Here is a 19,489-nt window from a genome sequence, read left to right on the forward strand (position 1 = left end):
GCAGCCTCAGCAACAGGTGAGGGAGGTGCCTGGCTAACACTGCCAATGATTGGCCGATAAAATGAATGAACTCCTCCCTCTACCTTTTAAATTACAGAGACTGGACTGATCCTTCACTCTGACACTCAGTCCTGAAGAGGGAAACACTTGAACCACTGCAGCCACCTGGTGCATCATGGGAAATCAGATGTTTACTCTCCTCTGCTGGAAGCGGCAGCCTCCACCTGCTTCACACGATGAAAAACAGACACTATGAATTTCACGATTTATGAAAAAATAAAAATATTTTTGTATATCTTTAAATCCGTTGGTGTGAGAAATGAACCTTTTCTAATAAAAAAACATAAATTAAAAAAAGCAATAATCTACTGAAACATTGCTGTGTTGTCATTCTTTTATTTTCAGAGATCTACAACATCATATTATCATCAGAGTTTCACGAATTTCAAGAATTAAAAATAACAAAACCACCATCAAGTTCAGTGAGAAGTTTGTGCTTTGGTGTCTGTACATGTGATTATTTCTTCACACAACAACGATATTTGGTCAAATGAAATGTGGGACGAGAGAAAGACAGATGAGGAAAGTAAAACAAGTTGATATTTAAAGCGACATAAAGTCAGAGATCACTTTCTGTCCCACAGCGTCATCGACATCAGGACGTGGAGAGAGAGTTTCTTTTCTCTGCTTTATCTTCATTCCTGATCACATCCGCTGCGCCATCATTTGGAAAGTACACATCTCCAGCTGCTTCTATATGAATCTGTTCCGTCAGCAGCTCGGTCAGTGAGTGTGTTTGTTGTGTGTCGCTCTCACACAGTGTTGTGTGTATCGACTCATGTATGTTGTGTTTCAGTTTCAGCTCCAACTCACCTCCAGAAAACCTCCCATGGTCCGTGCCTAAAACCAGCGGGAACGCCTGCTGAACTGTGTTTGTGCTTTGTGTTTGTTTGTCATTATTAAAGTTGTGGATCTAACTTCATCTGCTTTATAACATTTTGAAGTGGGAATAGTTTTGTAAAAGTCTGACCTATAAATTCCAACATGTGTAATAACGAGTTGATGTGTTTTCATGATTACGCGCCTGTCTCGGGGTGAGGACCCAAATAAAGTTGACCTTGTTAATAAAGTTTGAATCCAAATATCAACCTGTTACTGCTTCATGTTTTCTTTGTTATTCACCATTGTGCTGAAGGTTGTCAGAGGAAAATGAAAGAAAGACAAAACAATATTTCAGTAAATTATTGTTGTTTCATTTGTTACAAGTTGTGATGATTTGACTTTCACACCAACACATTCACAAACAAACACACACATGTAGATTCATGTCAGATCACACAGATCTCCTGTTGTTATGAAGAAGTTCATGGTTTCTCTCTGGGCCCACAGAGCTACAGTGGGTGTGGGGAATAAAATAAATGAATCAATAAAAACAAGCCAGTTTATGTCCTGCACACTCTGCATGATCCTCTAGTAACTATAGAGGACAGTTTGAGAGACAGTTTGTCTCCATGTTGTCCTCTCAGCTGCTTCTGTGGACCGAGACACAGTAACAGGTCTGAGTGACAGTGGATGAACTGTATGGACACTTCAGCAGTGCTTACACACCACTGATTGATTTCCTCTGATGTGGACGTGAGTGTTTTTCTGCCTTTTTGTGTCGGTTCAGTCATCAGTTGTCATTACTGATGATGGAAATATGGAAGATTTCTTGTGAAGACTTGAGACTTGTCTTAGACTCGTCTTAAAGGACCTGACTTGAGCTTCTGAGAGACTTCAGATCTGAGTTGGACTCACTCTAAAAGACAGAAACCTGATTTAGTTTGGGCCTTTTCAGACCACAGTTTTACAGCATATATACACTGACACCATGTTGACACTCGGAGCTGCTTCCTCACACACTGACATGATGACATCACAGTGACGTTCTAGAAGGGTCACTGTGAAGTCAGAGCTCCTGTAGAACAGATCACAGTTCATCAAACCAGCAGACAGAAGCTCTTTACTCTCAGTCCAAGTTCCACTTCGACAAGACTCATCAAGATGTTTCGCCTGTTTTCCTGTAGCGGAAAGGTTTGTTTTATAGATGCACCACACATTCTCTGTCATTTCTCTGCTGTGGATTCCACCCTGTGGACGGTAAAAGGTGGAACTGTGTCCACTTCACAGTTCACAGTGTTTAGGAGAAACTGTCTGTGAAGCCACTTTATATCAGCTGTGAAGATACATCATGTTTCCAGTCATTTTCATCTCATTTATTTCCCTTTCTCTCTACAGAAATCAACAGCTGTTATCCAACTGGTGGCAGATGAGAGGTAAGAAAGTTCATAACTATTATCAGACTGTTTTCCTGACTATTTCTTCATCTCCATGTTCAGGTCCATCAGCTTCCTTATTCACTCTGGGGGATGATTTTGTATTGTTTGTATAGGAACAATAATAATCTGTTCATGATTTCTCATGAGCTTCAGTAAACAACAGGAAAACCAACTGTGTTTCTCTTCTTCACCAGTGTCGGCGCCACCGACGCTCCGGCTGTCACCAAGAAGAAAGAAGACACGACCCCGTGGATAAAGCGACTCTTCGGTCGCCCCTTGGTGTGTTTGACAGTGTCATGGCTTCATATTAAACACATCTAAGTATTTTTTAAGAATCATATCTGAACTTGTTGTAAATATTATCAATGATATTTGACACAGTTTATTCTAATTATTGCTTCTTTTTGTTTTTGCTTTCTTCCACACAGAAAAAGAAAAATCAAGATAGAAAAGAGAAGCAAAGGTAAAGACACATGAGATTTAATCCTTCAGCCTCTTTGTTAGCTGGGACTTTAAGTGTCTCAGAGAATCTGATGAGTTTGTGGAATTCAAACTTTTATCCTGTTAGTGTTAATACAAGGCTGTATTTGCTCTTTACTAGTGACTAGAAGCTGATTTATCTCTTTAAGTTTTCTTTCCAGCAAATCAGTGAGTTCCCAATGAGATAACAGATGTTCCTCTTTGTCACCAGCGTCACCACCTCCGATGACAAAACCACAAAGAAGACCGTGAAGAAGCCTCGGTGGTGGCATTTTTGGAAGGTACGTATGTTTGACACAAAGTGCAGCTCTCAGTGTCAACCAGATATTTCATAATTGATGAGCGTTTCTTTGTATGATTTAACCTCAGTATTCCTTTACCCCAACAGAAGAGATGTAAGGTTGCACCCTCCCCAGAAGAACAGCCCCCGAAGGAGGAGTGCCACTCCACCCCTCAGCACGACAAGGTGGTGGAGCTTAAAGACCAAAGTCAGAAGGAAGAACGGCCAAAAGACGACAGCGTTCCCGGAGACCAGCCCAAGAAGAAGAAGAAAGAAGTTCCCGTGACCAACAACAAGACCCTCAGACAACAGCAGCTCCACTGTCTTGGGTAAGAACATCTGCATATCCACACTCACCAGAAAAAAGGCTGAGGAGACAAGAATCAAAGAGACAAACAGCTACAGGGAGAAAATGACTTGTTCTGTTTGTGTGTCAGGTTCCCCAACCCAGCACAGTTCTGCTACATCAACTCCTGCCTGCAGAGCCTCCTGACACTGGAGGACTTCGTCAGAGACATCAGCCAACAGGAGCAGGTTTGGAGTCTGGTCCCCGAAGCTGCAATCATGAGGTACAGCACCCCTCAGACACAAGCACTCATTTCATCCTTCACTTGTATCCTGAACACCACAATGTTTCATATCACAGACAGAGTCTCTAACCACCCCTCCCTCCCTCTCCCTCTCTCTCTCTCCAGATCATTAGCAGACATCAGTGGGTCTCACTTCTCCGCTGATGTTCGTCACAAAACCCGTCTTCTATACACGTTCAAGAAGGCGGTTTCTCTGTGGAATCCAGAATTTGAAGACCTCCACCAGAAAGTGAGTAAGCAGGTTTTAAGGTTTGTGTTTTCACAGCTTCCTGATAGTTTCTCCTCTGTGCTTAAACCCCTCTGTGCAACTGTGTGCTTGTATAACTACAGGACGCTCACGAGTTCCTCACCTCCGTGCTACAACAGGTGAGCTGCTTGGGCCTACAGCTGCAGGTGCTGGCTCCCAGCATAGACAGGACCTACAGCTGTCCGGTGGAGGATCACCTGGTGTTCAAGATGCTAAACACCAGGAAGTGCAAGAGGTAAAGCCACACAGTTACACACCTTCAGCTTCACAGCAGAGAAGTCAAGTGTTGAACACTACACGGTAGCCTCATCGTCACCTCTGCAGCTGTATTACAACTGTATTATCTGTTCAATGTGTAGTTGCCATGCAGAATCCAGCAGAGAGGAGGATTTCACAAACCTCTCCCTGCACCTGGTACCTGGAGCTGACACGGTACAGCGACTGCTGGAAGGTTACCTGATGGTAAGAAACACCTGTCTTCATTCATTCACATCACACCCACTGATATCATGTGATGATATGACGCACAAAACTCTGACACACTTCAATCACACCATCACTACCTGTGTCAGTGTGTGTGTGGATGTGTAGCTGTTTGTCGTCGTGCATGTAGAAGAAGTGACAGCATTTTGGTTTTGTGTTGTTCTGCAGGAGACGGAGTTGGAGTACACCTGCGAGTGCGGAGCAACCGTGTCAGGCCAGCGCTCCTCATTTATCAATCTGCCAAGGTGAGAGACATCAGATCCATCACACATGAACAACCTCCTGACCACAGTGCACAGTGATGATACTGGTTCACCCACTGGTATCAAACTGGCCTCCACTGACTCTAAGGACAAATTGTGAAGTATTGATTAGGAAAAATACCAATTGTAAGAATTTGTAATGCCACATTTCATCTTCTCCTCTGTCCCCTGCTGCTCATATCTTTCATTTCTGTCTACAGAGTGCTGGTCTTACACCTGAAGCGCTTCAGGTTTACTCCAACTCTCCAGCTGATGAAAGACCACAACCCCGTCGTCCTCTCCAGAGAGCTGGTGGTGCCCTCCAACCAGGTAAAGAAAAACTCAGAGACTTGATAACAAACAAAATCACCAGACTGGGGCTGATAGAAGTAGATGTTTGGACTGTGTGTAGACTAACTCTGATCCACTGTGTTCCCTCTCAGGGTGGTGGCTGCTACAGTTTGGTTAGCACCATCAGCCATATCGGCGCCACAGCAACGAGAGGTAAGATGATCCATGATTCTCCTTAAAGTCACACTGAGTCTAAGTGACAATGATGTTCACTGGTCAGACGACCTTCATAACATCCAACACAGCCCATATAACACTTCTTCTGCTCCTGCTAGGACACTACATCTGCGACGGGGTGGATCCAGATGTGGGCCAGATAGACCCGACCGACCGCTGGTTCACCTACAACGATGCAGCGGTAACTGAAACTAGCGGCGCCTCCGTGTGTGACCGGCGACGAAGAACTGCCTACATCCTGTTCTACAGAAGACAAGTAAGAGGAGAGCTCTGCCACATGTGCACTGAAGTCAGACATCATGGAGATGATGTGGCAGAGAGAGACTCAGCACCAACACTGCTCTTCTTTACACTTCACACTAATTACGGCTGAGAAAACATAGAAAAACACCTGGATTTATTCTCAGTTCTAGACGGCAGGACGCTCCTGAAGAAGCCTGAGTGGAAACCGTCAGCAGGCACCTGGCTCCTGAAGACAGCAAGTCCAGAGGAACGACCACGGGATGAGGCATCAAAAGGTAAGTACCCCCCCCCCCCGGTTTCATTCTCTTTTTCTTTCTCTTTCAGTGAAGAGTGAGGCTGAGCAGGAGATGCAGACATCGTACCAGCACATCCAGAAGAAGATGGATAAAGACCACAGCCTGGGGCGGATGGATCAGGAGCAGAGGAGGACCAGAAGGAGCGCCAGCCCTCAGGAGGAAGGGCCCCCCCCACCCAGAGAGCCCGGTTCCTCCCAAGGTTTCTTCCTCTTAAAGGGAGTTTTTCCTTGCCACAGTCGCCACAAATTGTACTTTAGTTTCAGGTAGACGGCTTGCTCTCTGGGGAATTAACACTGTAAATATTTCTCAGTTAGATAAATAAAAATAAGCAATAAGCGGGCAGCACGGTGGTGCAGTGCTTAGTGCTGTGGCCTCACAGCAAGAAGGTCCTGGGTTCGACTCCCTGGGGCCTTTCTGTGTGGAGTTTGCATGTTCTCCCTGTGTCTGCGTGGGTTCCCTCCGGGTTCTCCGGCTTCCTCCCACAGTCCAAAGACATGAACGTTAGGTTAATTGGTGACTCTAAATTGCCCCTAAGTGTGAATGTAAAGGAAGAGAAAGAATATTTTTCTGTATGTATTGATGAAATATTAATTTGTTAAAAATAAAAGTAAATTAAAAATGGACATAAAGTATTTGTTGTCTTTTTTCAGCAGCATGATCTCAAATGTTCTTTTACATTGTAGTTTGTGTTTGTTTAATTTCAGTGTGTGCTTTGGTGTCTGTACAAAAAAAAACAAAAAACAATATTTGGTCAAATAAAATGTGGGATGAGAGAAAGACAGATGAGGAAGTGTAAAACAAGTTGATATTTAAAGCGACATAAAGTCAGAGATCACTTTCTGTTCCACAGCATCATCGACATCAGGACGTGGAGAGAGAGTTTCTTTTCTCTGCTTTATCTTCATTCCTGACCACATCAGGAGTGTGTCTGTTGTTTGTCGCTCTCACACAGTGTTGTGTATCAAATATGTTGTGTTTGAGTTTCAGCTTTTGTAAAACCAGCAGGAACAACTGCTGAACTGTTTTTAGAGCTTTGTGTTTGTTTGTCATTATTAAAGTTGTGTATCTAACGTCATCTACTTTATATCATTTTGAAGTGGGAATGGTTTTTTAAAAGTCAAAAATCTGACCTATAAATTCCAAGATGTTTAATAACCTGCTTTTTGGGTTTCATGATCAGACGTCTGTCTTGAGGTGAGTACCCAAAAAATAAGTCATGATCATGTGAGCTAACTCGCTGTTACCAGTATCATGAATGTGTGATGGAAATGATGCTATCACCAGCAGGCTTACTGCTGGAGCATATCACAGCAAGGCTAGTGTGAGCTAAAGGTTGTGGCTGGTTTGTGTTTTGTTGGCTCTTATAGAGTCATTTTTCTCAGTTTAGTAAGAAAAAAACAAACCTATCCCTATTCTGTATACTGCAATGTAAATGACCTCACTGTGTAAACTTCATACAGCACAGAAGATGCCATTATAAGGCTGCCAATTAGATCCCTGTGTAATAATAAGAGTTGTGTCAGCCATGCTTTAAATTGTGCACTGTGCATGAAAACACTGGAAGCTGTGATCCAACAACCACATTTCCGCTGCTGATGCTACAGCTTTCCCACTGAGTAAAAACTGAGACTGTGCATTTAACAAACTGTCAGCGAGAGTCAGTCAGATGCACATCAGTTCATTTCAAGGTCTTCAGTTGTGCCTTTGACTTTGTGACACAAAATTAAATAAAGATACACATAAGCTTGACTAAAACATCCAGTAGGAGAATATCAAAAACTACATTTATGATCAACAGATGGAATATGACATAATGATACGACATAATGCTGAAATAATTTTGCCACAACAAATAGTCAAACAGACCTGCTGGGTCAGTTTTGAACACAACAACAGAGGCACCGCTGCCCGCACACTACACTGCTATAAATATGGCAATGGGGCCCCCAAGTGTCCACACTGTAAAAGTACATGTGAACTGAGGGACGTGAGTCCACATTTTGAGTCAGGTTCTGAGTGACATCGAAGAATTTACCCATACATTTCTAATTGATAACGAATTAATCAGTCAGCCTGTCTGTGTCCCCTACAGTAAAGTAATATCCCACTTGGCATTTTGTCTCCCACTCCCCTCAAGCAAAACTAAACTTCATCCAATTAAACTTAATATTCACATCCATATGTCATGTTGTGTAATGCTAAATTAATGCTGCGTTCATGACACATTGGAAGGTCGATATTACGAGCTCCGACTGAAAAAAAAGGTCGTATTTTTTCCTCGGACAGTAACATTACAAACGCAATGTAACTACATGTAACGAGTCATTTACTTTTACATGTGATATTTGATGATAGGTGATATTTATATTCTTAATATTCAGTTAAGTTTACTGCGGGCATCCATATTAGTTTCCGAGTTCACACAGTTTTCCTGTGACTTGAATGCAGCATAGCTCAATGATAACTTAATGAACATTTTCAGTCGCAAAGTTTGAAAATTTATTGCCACCCCGAAGAAAAACAGGAGAAATGTGCAATTTTTGTGCTTCACGACCTGGTGTCATATAACTTCGCTGCCGTGAGTCCGGATCACCTGAGCACCTGATCATTTTCCACAGAGTTTACAGTGCAGTGTTTGCGTGGCAGCGGTGTCACAGAGGAGGAGTCAGGTGCGCCTCCATTGCGCACACTCACACTGCTGGATCCACGCGTATGAGTGCGTGCGTTTACCTCCGATCCTCCCGAGCACTTTACGTGGGTTTAACCAACAGGAAATCTTCATCACTTATCGTCAGCTTCGATGTCGCCTGTGTAGTTTGAGTGCTTGGTTTTACGGTGTGAGTCGTGAATGCGTCTTGATTTTCTGCGAAGCCCCCAGAGCTCCTAACTGAACAGGTGTTGGGGCACGCCGCCCGGAGAGTGAACATGTCCAATGGGAAAGACGCAAATGCTGCGGTGAAGTGAGTACACGCACCTGAAGACTCATTGACACGATAAAAGCCTGACTTTTCTGACCACATGTCGGACGTTAATATCCTGGTGGTCGGATAACCGGTTTTTATTTGCTCTCTGGATCAGCTGGTGAGATCGTGTTGAGCTCGGCAAAAGAAAAGGGAAAAAAAAAAAAAAAACTCCACAGGAAATAGAAATCCTTTTTTTTCGCCATCACCTGCTGGAGGAAATGTTAATAAGCCGCCTCTGTTCTCGTTTTCTGGTTTTCTGCCAATGACAGATCGAGTTTTGCGAGTAGAGTGCCAGGTGAATGAAAGTCACTGCTGTTGGGGGGGTGGGGGTGCAGCATCAGGAAGGAGTCCAGTGTCTGATGCTGGGTGTTTTCCAGGCAGAAGCAGCACAAATCCGGGCCAGGGTCCTGTGAAACAAAACGACTGATATTTAACTGATAACACTTAATTTTAATGATGTTATTTAGTCTAATTTGCTCTTATTGCATCATATCAGAGACAGAAACACACAATAACTTCAACCTCAAATGGATAATAATCATTGAGTATAAGCGTGGACCCTGCATATTTATCAGTGTACAATGTGCTGCTGACTTTGCATGAACCTCATCCCCAGAACACACAGCTCAGTCACAGTTTAATGCATTTGCATTTGTTGGGTCCATGTGTTTTTGTTTTGTTTTTTTCTTCTTTTTCAATACATGTTTGTATTGTGCAGCAGCTCCTCACAGATGACCCTGAAAGAGTCCCTGGATGAATGTGTGGAGGCCTTGGATCTCTTCCTTAACAACCACTTCAATGAGAGCCTGGAGAGGCTGCGGCCAAGGTAACAGAATAATCCTGAGTCATGTTTGTCTCTACAGAGGTTTGAACCAGCTGTTACTGAGCTCCAGCTTGTAGTATACCTCACTTTATCACATTCCCAGGGGTAGGCTATGTTTTTAGTATGGTGTCAGCAGTATTTTGCCTCTGCTGATGTTAAGAAGCGTCTGTGGTGTGAACTGTGAAGTCGTGTGTTTCCTGTCAGCCAAGACTCGGGGGTGGCCCTGGCAGTCTTCAGTTCTCCAGGATATGAAGTGTTTGCTGAGGCTGACGCCCAAAGTTTGACTGACTGAACAGCCAAGAGCATGGCAGCCCTGCAAAATAAACACTGTGCACAAGACAGGCTGGGATGGTGGAGCACATAGGAAGAATAAAGAGAAAAAGATATTTGCCCTTATCTTTTCTCAACAGGAAAATGCGCAGGCCATACAGTACCTGTCCTCCTAACCCTACCTCTGTTTGCTTACAGTGTGATGTGCATGATGTTGATCCTGTGACTCCATGTTTCCTTTGTAGAGTGAATGAAAGTATGTACCACGCTCTTATCTATGCCACGGTGCTGGAAATGCAGGCCATGATGACTTTCCAGCATGATGACATCAGCAATGCAGGAAATACCATGAAGAGTGCCCAGGAGGTCTGTCAGAGGTCAGGATGTCTTGTGAATGTAGATTGTGGATTATTTCCATCAGCTTTAGTCATTTTTTTGAGACTGTAATTAAAACGCTCAGTCTCCGGCCTCTTTTAAAACACCTCAGATGTAAAAGGCAAATTTACATGAGGGCATTTACATGGCTCGTCTCTACTAATTTGACTGTGTGTTCATAAGAGAAGCCACAATAAAGTGGCTGTTAGGATAGCAAAATTGGACACATGTAATTCATGGATGATTGCTGTGTCAGAAAAAATGTGGTTATTGCGGAAGGAGGAGTAACACAATGTCTTGTGAAGATACTGAAATGTTGTTTGCTGTTTCAGGTTTCGACAGAAATCCACAGGTTTGACCCACAAGTCAGAATCACTCACTGAAGGTAAAAGGCTTCAAGGTCTCAGTCCTGCAGTCTTAAAAAAAATGCATCCAAAAAAATATGCAATTTACATTGTATCCTGTACAAATGAGGGTATATTTCCACTACATTGATAGCGTGATAACTGTTTGGTGTTGTACTCACAACTTTCAGCAAATACAGACATCAGTTCTGTGTGGCTGTACTTAGGCACAGCGGTGCTGTAAGCTTAATGGAAGCATCAGAATGCTAATGTGCTAACAATGACAGTGCTAACAAGCTGATGCGTAGCAGGTATAATGTTTACCATGTTCACCGTCTCAGTTTAGCATGCTGGCATTCTGACATTTGCTAATTAGCACTGAACATAGTAGAGTACAACAGAGGCTGATGGGAGCATCATTAGTTTTGCACGTTTGATCATAAACCAAAGTAATTAAAATTGAAATTTTGAACTGATGATGGTGCCAGAGGAAAAGTCGGTTATAACGAAAGTGATTACAATTCATCCTCAGGGGAGCGAGTGTGTTTGTCAATCCATCAAACAGTTGTTAAACTCTTTCACTCAAACCATAAACATAAACCTTACAGTGGAACTGGAGGAATTGGAAGAGGATGACCCATAAATGTCTGCAGAAAATGCCATGATAATCCAAACAGTAGTTATTGACTATCTCAGTCTGATCCAAAGCAGTTGACTGACAGAGTGATATGACCACCCCTAGAGCCGCGCTGCTGCTAGTGTGGCTAAAAAGATACTTAAGCATTGTTAGCATGCTAGTGATGGTGGGAAAAGCTAGAAAAGAGACAGCAACAGAAGTGTCTTCCGTGATGAAAGCGACCATTTCTACACCTGTAGAGATACTGAATCGAACGGATGATAGATTTATTTTTAGATCATTTTTGGGCTGACTTTTGCAAATTTAGCAGGCAGATCCAGTAGAATCTGTGTGTGTCAATTCAGGAAGAAACAGAAGGGTTCATTATGTTCTTCTTAATCTACTCATCAAATGTGATGAAGTCAGGTACTGGGAGCTCTTCTCCTGCAGATTAAACCGTTAGCAACATCTAGATTTTACGCTTTATTTCTTCTTGACTGTTGATCATTGTATGTTATTTATTAATGTGTGTTTGTGTGTATATGGATGTGTTTCTGCAGTGCAGCTTCATGCTGAAGTGTGTTATGCAGAGTGCCAACTCCAAAGAGCAGCTCTCACCTTTCTACAGGTGCAGTAAAATAATCCACTTTAAAAAACACAAACGTGAATACTCTCATGTATAACCTAATTTACAGACCATCGGTCTCCACATTAACTAGTTGTTTCTGGTGAATATATGGCATGAAATTGGAAGTTAAGTCATCTTGAATTTGTGGTACTTCAACTACATTGAATGAAAATCTAATCCAATCATCGCAGCTGAAATGACTGCATGAGATACTTTGTGTTTGTCAGTCCACCATTGTTTAGTTTTATTTTATTTCCCACAGGATGAGAACATGGTGAGTTTTATCAAAGGAGGGATCAAAGTACGAAACAGTTACCTGATTTACAAGTAAGTAATCAGAGAGAAAACAGGACAGATATTTAGTGAATGTCAGTCATACACTGTACACTATTAGGTTATCATGCTGAGTTGTGTTGTGTTGATAAATAATTGACATATTTGCCTTTGCTCATCCAGAGACCTGCATACCTTCATCAAATCTCACAACTGTCTCAAAGGACCCAGCCACGGTCACTTGGAGGGAGGAATATCATTTGGAGTAGGAGCGTTTAATCTGGTACGTCACCAGAGTATCTTGAAACGCTGCAGGCTGACTTTATGTTGTGTGTGTGTGTGTGTGTGTGTGTGTGTGTGTGTGTGTGTGTGTGTGTGTGTGTGTATGTGTGTGAGAGAACCACAGAGTTCATCAGGTCTTCTTCATTCACAGACACTCTCTCTATTTCCTCCGCGGATACTCAGAGTTTTGGAGTTCGCAGGCTTTTCAGGAGACAAGGTGTGATTTATAATTGATGTCCTTCATTATGTATTCTCTCATTAAATAGATAGCAACTCACTCATGTGCATATTAGTTCATGTACATAATGCATTCATCCACGTTTTCTGCATGTGTGGTTCTGTTGCAGGAGTATGGTCTGTCCCTGCTGCGTGATGGTGCCACAGCGATGAATCTGCGCTCCATGCTGTGTGCTCTGCTGCTGCTCTGCTACTACACCTTTCTCACCTTCATACTAGGTAGTGCTTTCATTTTATTTATGAGCATCTGAGATTCAGATGATAACGACTGTGTCAGAAACTGTCTCTGAATCCCACACGTCATCTTATCATATCTGTGTTTTATCCCCTCAGGGACAGGTGAGGGGGAGGTAGCTGAAGCTGAAAGGCTGCTGAAACCTTTCCGGCTTCGCTACCCGCGGGTGAGTAGTAACAAGGATAATCTGTTCGCACAACAAATCCCTTTCTAGGAAAAACAGGGGACTGACACAGACTGACACCTTTTCTTTTTTTTTAGCCTTGAAGGGAAGGAGTAGTTTGGGTAGTTTAGTTTGAATATCATGTTTATAGCAAATCACATTACAGCAGCTTGCAAAAGCCCGCAACCAGCATTTAAAACTGAAGAAATCAGTTCATGTCAGTGGAATTGATTTGCTAGCGGATGAGAAAAGCATCCGTGGTGAACTTTGACCTTTCAGTTTTGCTGTTAACCAATAGCAAGCCTGACAGTGTTGACCTTCTGAAGGAACGGAGTTAAAAAATAGGAATTTATCGTAGTTTATTATTAGCTGTTTAATTTAACCTCCTCTGTCTAAGTACAAACTTCTCCACCTGAGAGGAAAGACTTGCAGACAGATATGAGACAGGAGGTGATTATATGTTTCTGTATTTTCAGTAAACTGTGTGAACTTACTGTCCATTGCCATTGACAGGTTTTATTACATGAATTGATGATAATTCTGGTTTGTAACAACTTTCATTTCATTTTTATCTTATTAGTGTAGTTTTGTTTATCATTTCATCAGCTTATGATTGACATTGAATACACTGCACTCACCAAAGTAGTTTCTGAGATCTCGAAAAGTGGCAATGTCGCCAAAAAGAAGTCAGGTGGGGTAACTTTCTGATTAAACTTTGACCTGCCAGGCTTGCCATAGCTGTTGTTTTCTTGTGCAATTACAGGATTATAAAGTGGATAAGATCACCTGGGTAAACTGTCGGTGTGTTTCCAACCTGTCTGATCATCTAACTGCTTGTTTTCTGGCCCATGTCATCTTATTTTTAGCAATGTGACCATGTTCACACATCTCAGCAATTTGAAGAATAATTCTGTCATAATTGTTAGAAATGTGGCCAAAACTACAAAAACCAGATCCAAGTTGGGATAAACCTGAATTATCCTTCGTTCTACACATTGTTCTTTTTGTTGGTTTGTAGTGCTTTGTAGTTCCCCATTCAAACTTTTGTTCTCTTCTCTCTGACTGCTGCCTACTCTTCATGTCATTGTTCTGTCAGTTTTTCTATTTTGACACCTTCTTGTGCCTCACTGTATGTCAGCACTTTCTCACTGTAGTCTCACACTGAGATCTCCAACACCCTGATTGCTTTCATCTGATACTCACTCCACCTTCCTCTCACGCAGTCTCTCCTGCTCCCTGAATCCAGGCTCCATCTTTCCTTCATTTATGTGGACTCACACACCATCATGCTATCACCGTGCTTGACTCACATTCCCGTACATTCACAATCCCTGTTTCTACTCCACCTTTTACCCACATGCCGGCCCATCCCAAAGAGCAAACTGAAAGCTCTGTCACAGTGTGTACCAAACCAAAATACAAGTGTCTTAGTTAAACACTGCCAAGCGTAATTGTTGAACAGTAGGTCCTCGAGCAGAGAGATGAGAATTTAACACAGTAAATTGTAATACTATGGTAATTGTAATACTGAAACGTTAGAGGCTAAATTACATTTTATGAATCATTCTTTTTTTCTCTTCTGGCCAGGGAGCGATATTCCTCTTCTTCGCAGGCAGGACCGAGGAGATCAAAGGGAACATTGATGAGGTGTGTTTCAGAAAACGTGTCAGTAACATGGCTTGAAGTGACGATGTCAAATTTTTTATTACGTGCACCTTTTAATGTTTTTAATACAATATTTTGTTCTCAAACACTGTATGTAATAGTAAGTAATAGCACTTTGTTAATATCGCTCTGTTTTGGCCAGTGAGCTCCAAACGACCAGCACAAATGTTAATATTAAATACACAACATCCCTCAAATGCAGCGTCACGGTCAAACATCCTTATAATTCTGCTGTACAATGTCATTTCCCTGTGCTACCAGGCGGTGGCGCTCTTTGAGGATGGCTGCAAGGCCCAGCAGGCCTGGAAGCAGTTCCACCACATGTGCTACTGGGAGCTGATGTGGTGCTTCACCTACAAACAAGCGTGGAAGATGGCCTACTTCTACGCAGACCTGCTGAGCCAGGAGAGCCGCTGGTCCAAGGTGCGCAACTGTGAATATGAACAGTGAAGTTTATTCTTTTAATCTTGTCAGACATCTTGAGGAACAAAAAGACTGAAAGCTGTCTGTATGTTTGTCTCTATTAGGCTATGTATGTGTACATGAAAGCTGCTTACCTCAGTATGCTGCCTAAGGATGAGACCAGGCCATTTGGGGAGGACGAGGTACAACTCTTCAGGTAATTACAGTCATTTTTTCAGGTTTTGTCAAATACCCTTTATACCTGCAACATCAAAATGGAGCAGGTATAAGCAGGTTTTTTTTTAATGTGGATAAACCCACTAAAAAAAGGCTATGAGTCTCTTTACATTCCCATTCCAAGAGGAGAGGACACACAACTGCAGGGAGCAATGTCATCACATGCAGTTATAGAGCGCACACACAGACACAGGGGAGAAAGGGAGCTGCTAGCTGCCGTGCAGACTGGTAAAACAGATTGGATTCATCCCTGGGTTGGGGCTCCTGTAAGTGTCAGAGCCTCTGTGTGAGATGCTTTGGTTGGTGATTGTGTTTTATTGAAACTTATTTCGGGGCTGTAGCTCACTCTTTCGTGCCGACGCAGTGTATGACGTGCCTATTGGACTCAGATTCAAGATGAGCACAGAAACTTTCCCCTTCAGCAGAGGAAGTAGTAATTTGAAACACTACACATCCTGCACAGCAAAGGTCAAACATCCAATTGAAGTAGTAATAAGCAAAATCATTTTTTAGTGGAAGGGAAGTGGAAAGTCTGCCACTGACCTTACGTCAACATGTTCTACATGAGAGGAAAATGTGTCACTTTTGTGTTAAAGGAGTCATTTATAGATTTTGCTACAGTTGCAGCCACTGTAACCACGAACAGCTCTTTACTTACCATTCTAGAGTTCAGCATGAAACTTCATTCTTATACTCACTAAGAGCTGTCTCCAGTGTTGGAAAGCAACAGCAATGTTAACTTTTGTCTCTATCACATCTTTTCTTCTACTGAAGTTAGCACGCTAACCAGCCCGCCAGTCTTTTCACTTTCCGATAGCGACTCACTATAGCCTCCAATCTGCCCTGAAGGTGTAGCGCTGCTCAGAGGGCGCATTATAACCTCTGACATTGTAAACTAGCTTGTAAAGCTCTTGTCAAGGGACAACCACCCACTCCCATCAAGAAACCAAGAGAGAAAAATTACAAATAGCCCCTTTAAAAGCATGTTGCTCAATAAGCAAATACATCCAGAGTTTTAAGCGTTGTCTCACTAATTCAGCCCTCATGCTTTCTTTCCAAACTTTATTGTTACTTTTTATTGTTTTCCTATGTCTTTAGACAAGTGCCCACCCTCAAGCAGAAGATAGCAGGGAAATCTCCCCCAACGGAGAAGTTTGCTATTCGTAAAGCCAGACGCTACAAGAGTCCCTACCCAGTCAAGCTACCAGTGCCAGTGCTGGTAAAGCTTCACACACAAAAACACACACAATGGGCTGTATGTTTGACTCACAGAGCCGTCCAACATTTTTTTAACTGCTTTGTTACAGGAGATGATGTACATGTGGAATGGTTTCAGTATGATCAGCAAACGACCAGAGCTGACTGATGGCATGATGCAGACTTTGGTGGAGGCAGAGCGCACCCTGCTGGAGTCCCCTGGTAATGGAACATATCCCAAAACATGAACCAGGAAACCCCTCTTTCTTAAAATACTTGTGTACTTTCTTAAAGTGCACAAGGCTGAAGGCGTCTGCTCTGTCCTCTACAGAAAACGAGTATTCAGTGGATGACTGCTGTGTGATCCACCTGCTGAAGGGTCTATGTTTTAAGAACCAGGGTCACTTCCAGGCTGCTGAGGAGTGCTTTAACAAAGTGTGCTCCAGGTGAGCTGCAGTAATTTCATTTCAGAAGTTATTAGCTGCTCACATAGAAATCCATTCATCCTCTGTGAACAGAATCAGTCTTTGCAGTGTATGTGAAAAGATGGCGCTTTTTGGGAACATTGATTTGACCTTGTGCCATATTGAATCATTGCCAAAAAAACTACTAAACTTTAAAAACTACACTGCAGTATTCATAAAGTTACAAAACGAACATAAACAGCTTCAAAATCAACCTAAAAAGCCTTTAAATTTTTTTTTTTTTTTTCATGTCTGTCAATCAAAAAAATGTCTACAGGCAGCTTTAAACTGGATCTACAGGTACTAACAGAATCCTGTAAACTTACCATCCAAGTCAGTCAGTGAATATTTGTATTGCAGTCAAGAATTGAATCACTCCTTGTTAAAATCACACCGACATGCTTGTGACTGAGGCGGCTTTCAAACAGGTCTTGTGAGAAACATTTGTTTCCCCTTTCATTTCAAAAGTTAAGTCATAGACCTGCATGGAAAAACAGAACTCAGCTGTTCAGCTCCGTTACTGAGGATGTCACACACGACGCAGCACCAGGTTTTAGACTTTAAATCTGAGTCAGATGAGACTGTATGTGACAGCAACAGTTACGTAACCTTACAGACCTTCTGTCTGTGTGTGTTCAGTGAAAAGAAGATCAAGTTTGACCACTACCTGGTGCCCAACTCTCTGGTGGAGCTCAGTCTGCTCTACATAGACCGAGGCAGAAGGGACGAGGCTATTAAACTACTGCACAAGGCCAAGTAAGTTACTCCTTCACAGCAGCTTCATTGCTGCATGCACCGTCAGAGGAAACAGTGAAATCCTGCCACATAGTGGAATATATCATTTTAACACCTATGGAATATTTGCATATCGTACAGACATGCTGTGCTTTTAATTAGAGTTCAAAGTTGTGAGTATCAAACCATCTGCCTGCGTAGCTTGCACATGCAGCATTTGGGGGTGCGAATCAAGTGCATAGATTATCATGAGGATATAAAATTTGTATTTAGAAATATAAAACACTAATTTAGTAAATAGTGTTTATCAAACATCTTCTCCCATGTTGAGGCCAGGCTCTGTATGGATGGAGGATTTTGGTGATTTTAGCGGAAATCTAAGCTTATTATTCAGCCTCCGTCTGACTGAACTAGATCAGATTGTAGCTCACACACCTGCACATTCTGTATCCACCGGTCAAACCAAGACGGGGCCCAACACCTTAAATTAACTGCATCAACTACATTAGAAAGTGGCTGTAATATGTGATAGTGCTCAGATGGACAGTAAATGTGCTGCGTACAGGACCACTAGAGGTCAGTGTTTGCCTGTCAATGAAGGCCTGAGCAGACTGTTCTAAACGTTACCCACTCACTGGGGTAATAATATGTTCTCAGCGTTATATTGAAGGTGTCATTGTTGCTGCATTTATTTAATATGAACCTTCTGCTCCCATTGGAAATCAGGCATCTCTCTGGGCAGAACATATGCAAAGTGATGAATCCACTGTCTAACCATGTTTGCTGTTTTGACTTTTAGACAAAACTACAAAGATTACTCGATGGAGTCCCGCACACAGTTCAGGGTACACGCCGCTCTGGCCAAAGTCAAGGCTAACCCTGGTGAAGACGAGGAAACTCATCTGTGAGAAGACATGTCTACATGACTGCAGAGGCTCTTCACAGTGGACTCTCAGGCTCCCTCACACCGTCAGCCGTTTTTAGCTTGATACCCAGTTTTTAATTTATCTGTATTTTTCAACAAGTGACTACGGAGTATTTTATCTGTGTGCTGGATACCTTTTCAGGTATGTTTGAGTGACAGTCGACACTAACATCTCACTGGACAGAGGTAGAACCTGAATACTTATTTGAACCACCCTGTCCACTCAAAGGCTCCAAAGAGAACGAACGTGGCAAGAGGACATTGAGTCGAGGGACCTTGAATTTCACTGTCTTCCAGAGGTTAACACAGACTTGAGTGTATAGAGAGTAGACATTTTATTTTATGGACGTTTTTATCGTTTACATTGAAAATTAAAGACTAAAATCTAATCAACAGTTGATTGATAGTCACTATAAATATCAAACGTAATAAATTTTATGACTTGATGAAATGTATTGTATTGTAAGAGCTCTATGATTATTACCAAATTGAGTAACTTCAGCACACTATGCTCCAACATGTTAGGAAGAGTTTTTTAAGGTGTTATTATGATCATGGTGTTTCACACACAGCCGCACAAACATTTTGTACAAAATTACAAATTTAGATAAGAAACTCTTGGTTAATTTTATGACCCGCAGTCAGAAGCCAGAGTTTCTGTGCTCCCTGACACACACACACTGTCGCCGCATTTGTCCCAGTCTGTTCAGTTGCAGTGGAAATAGATGGATCCACGTCACAGATACAGCTGCTGTTCAAAACTCACGTTCACCATCTTGGTGTGTTTGGATCAGTGTGTGCACTTTCCAAAACCCGTCAAATGTCTGAAAATTATTTTTGCATGAATAAATTCTAAATGTCTGTTTTGTTTTAAACCAAAAATTAGCCTCATTCTGTAGTTTGTCATCTTGCGGTATTTGTCTTCTTCCTTTTAAAAAATGTTTTAGA

The 19,489-nt window shown here is 42.3% G+C and overlaps 2 protein-coding genes across 6 annotated transcripts; both read left to right on the top strand.

Annotated features, from left to right (window-relative positions):
* The first annotated feature begins 2,043 nt into the window (after positions 1-2,043).
* On the top strand, positions 2,044-6,451 carry LOC139609243 (ubiquitin carboxyl-terminal hydrolase 37-like). Its single transcript, XM_071463563.1, has 15 exons — positions 2,044-2,073; positions 2,278-2,315; positions 2,513-2,597; positions 2,747-2,781; positions 3,010-3,079; positions 3,187-3,407; positions 3,516-3,647; positions 3,774-3,897; positions 3,999-4,150; positions 4,275-4,377; positions 4,567-4,643; positions 4,862-4,970; positions 5,084-5,144; positions 5,267-5,424; positions 5,576-6,451. The coding sequence occupies exons 1-15, from the start codon at positions 2,044-2,046 to the stop codon at positions 5,579-5,581; spliced, it is 1,401 nt and encodes a 466-aa protein (XP_071319664.1). The 3' UTR covers positions 5,582-6,451.
* Positions 6,452-8,221: 1,770 nt separating this feature from the next.
* On the top strand, positions 8,222-19,423 carry LOC139618582 (tetratricopeptide repeat protein 39A). Of its 5 annotated transcripts, none has more exons than XM_071474636.1 (18): positions 8,222-8,667; positions 9,389-9,496; positions 10,009-10,140; positions 10,471-10,523; positions 11,659-11,726; positions 11,989-12,053; positions 12,183-12,282; positions 12,433-12,498; positions 12,629-12,737; positions 12,852-12,919; positions 14,504-14,563; positions 14,843-15,004; positions 15,109-15,200; positions 16,319-16,439; positions 16,528-16,639; positions 16,749-16,863; positions 17,521-17,637; positions 18,416-19,423. In XM_071474636.1, exons 1-18 carry the CDS (start codon positions 8,633-8,635, stop codon positions 18,522-18,524), a joined length of 1,692 nt encoding a protein of 563 aa, XP_071330737.1. In that variant the 5' UTR covers positions 8,222-8,632; the 3' UTR covers positions 18,525-19,423. The 5 variants fall into 5 exon arrangements, with proteins under 5 accessions (XP_071330737.1, XP_071330738.1, XP_071330739.1 ...); XM_071474637.1 differs by having other exon boundaries at positions 9,392-9,496; XM_071474638.1 differs by lacking the exon at positions 8,222-8,667 and adding an exon at positions 8,720-8,965 and having other exon boundaries at positions 9,392-9,496.
* Positions 19,424-19,489: the final 66 nt, after the last annotated feature.

The sequence above is a fragment of the Trachinotus anak genome, unplaced genomic scaffold, assembly GCF_046630095.1.
Source record: "Trachinotus anak isolate AG129_WGS33_773 ecotype Australia unplaced genomic scaffold, CSIRO_AGI_Tana_v1 ptg000003l, whole genome shotgun sequence".
Taxonomy (NCBI): domain Eukaryota; kingdom Metazoa; phylum Chordata; class Actinopteri; order Carangiformes; family Carangidae; genus Trachinotus; species Trachinotus anak.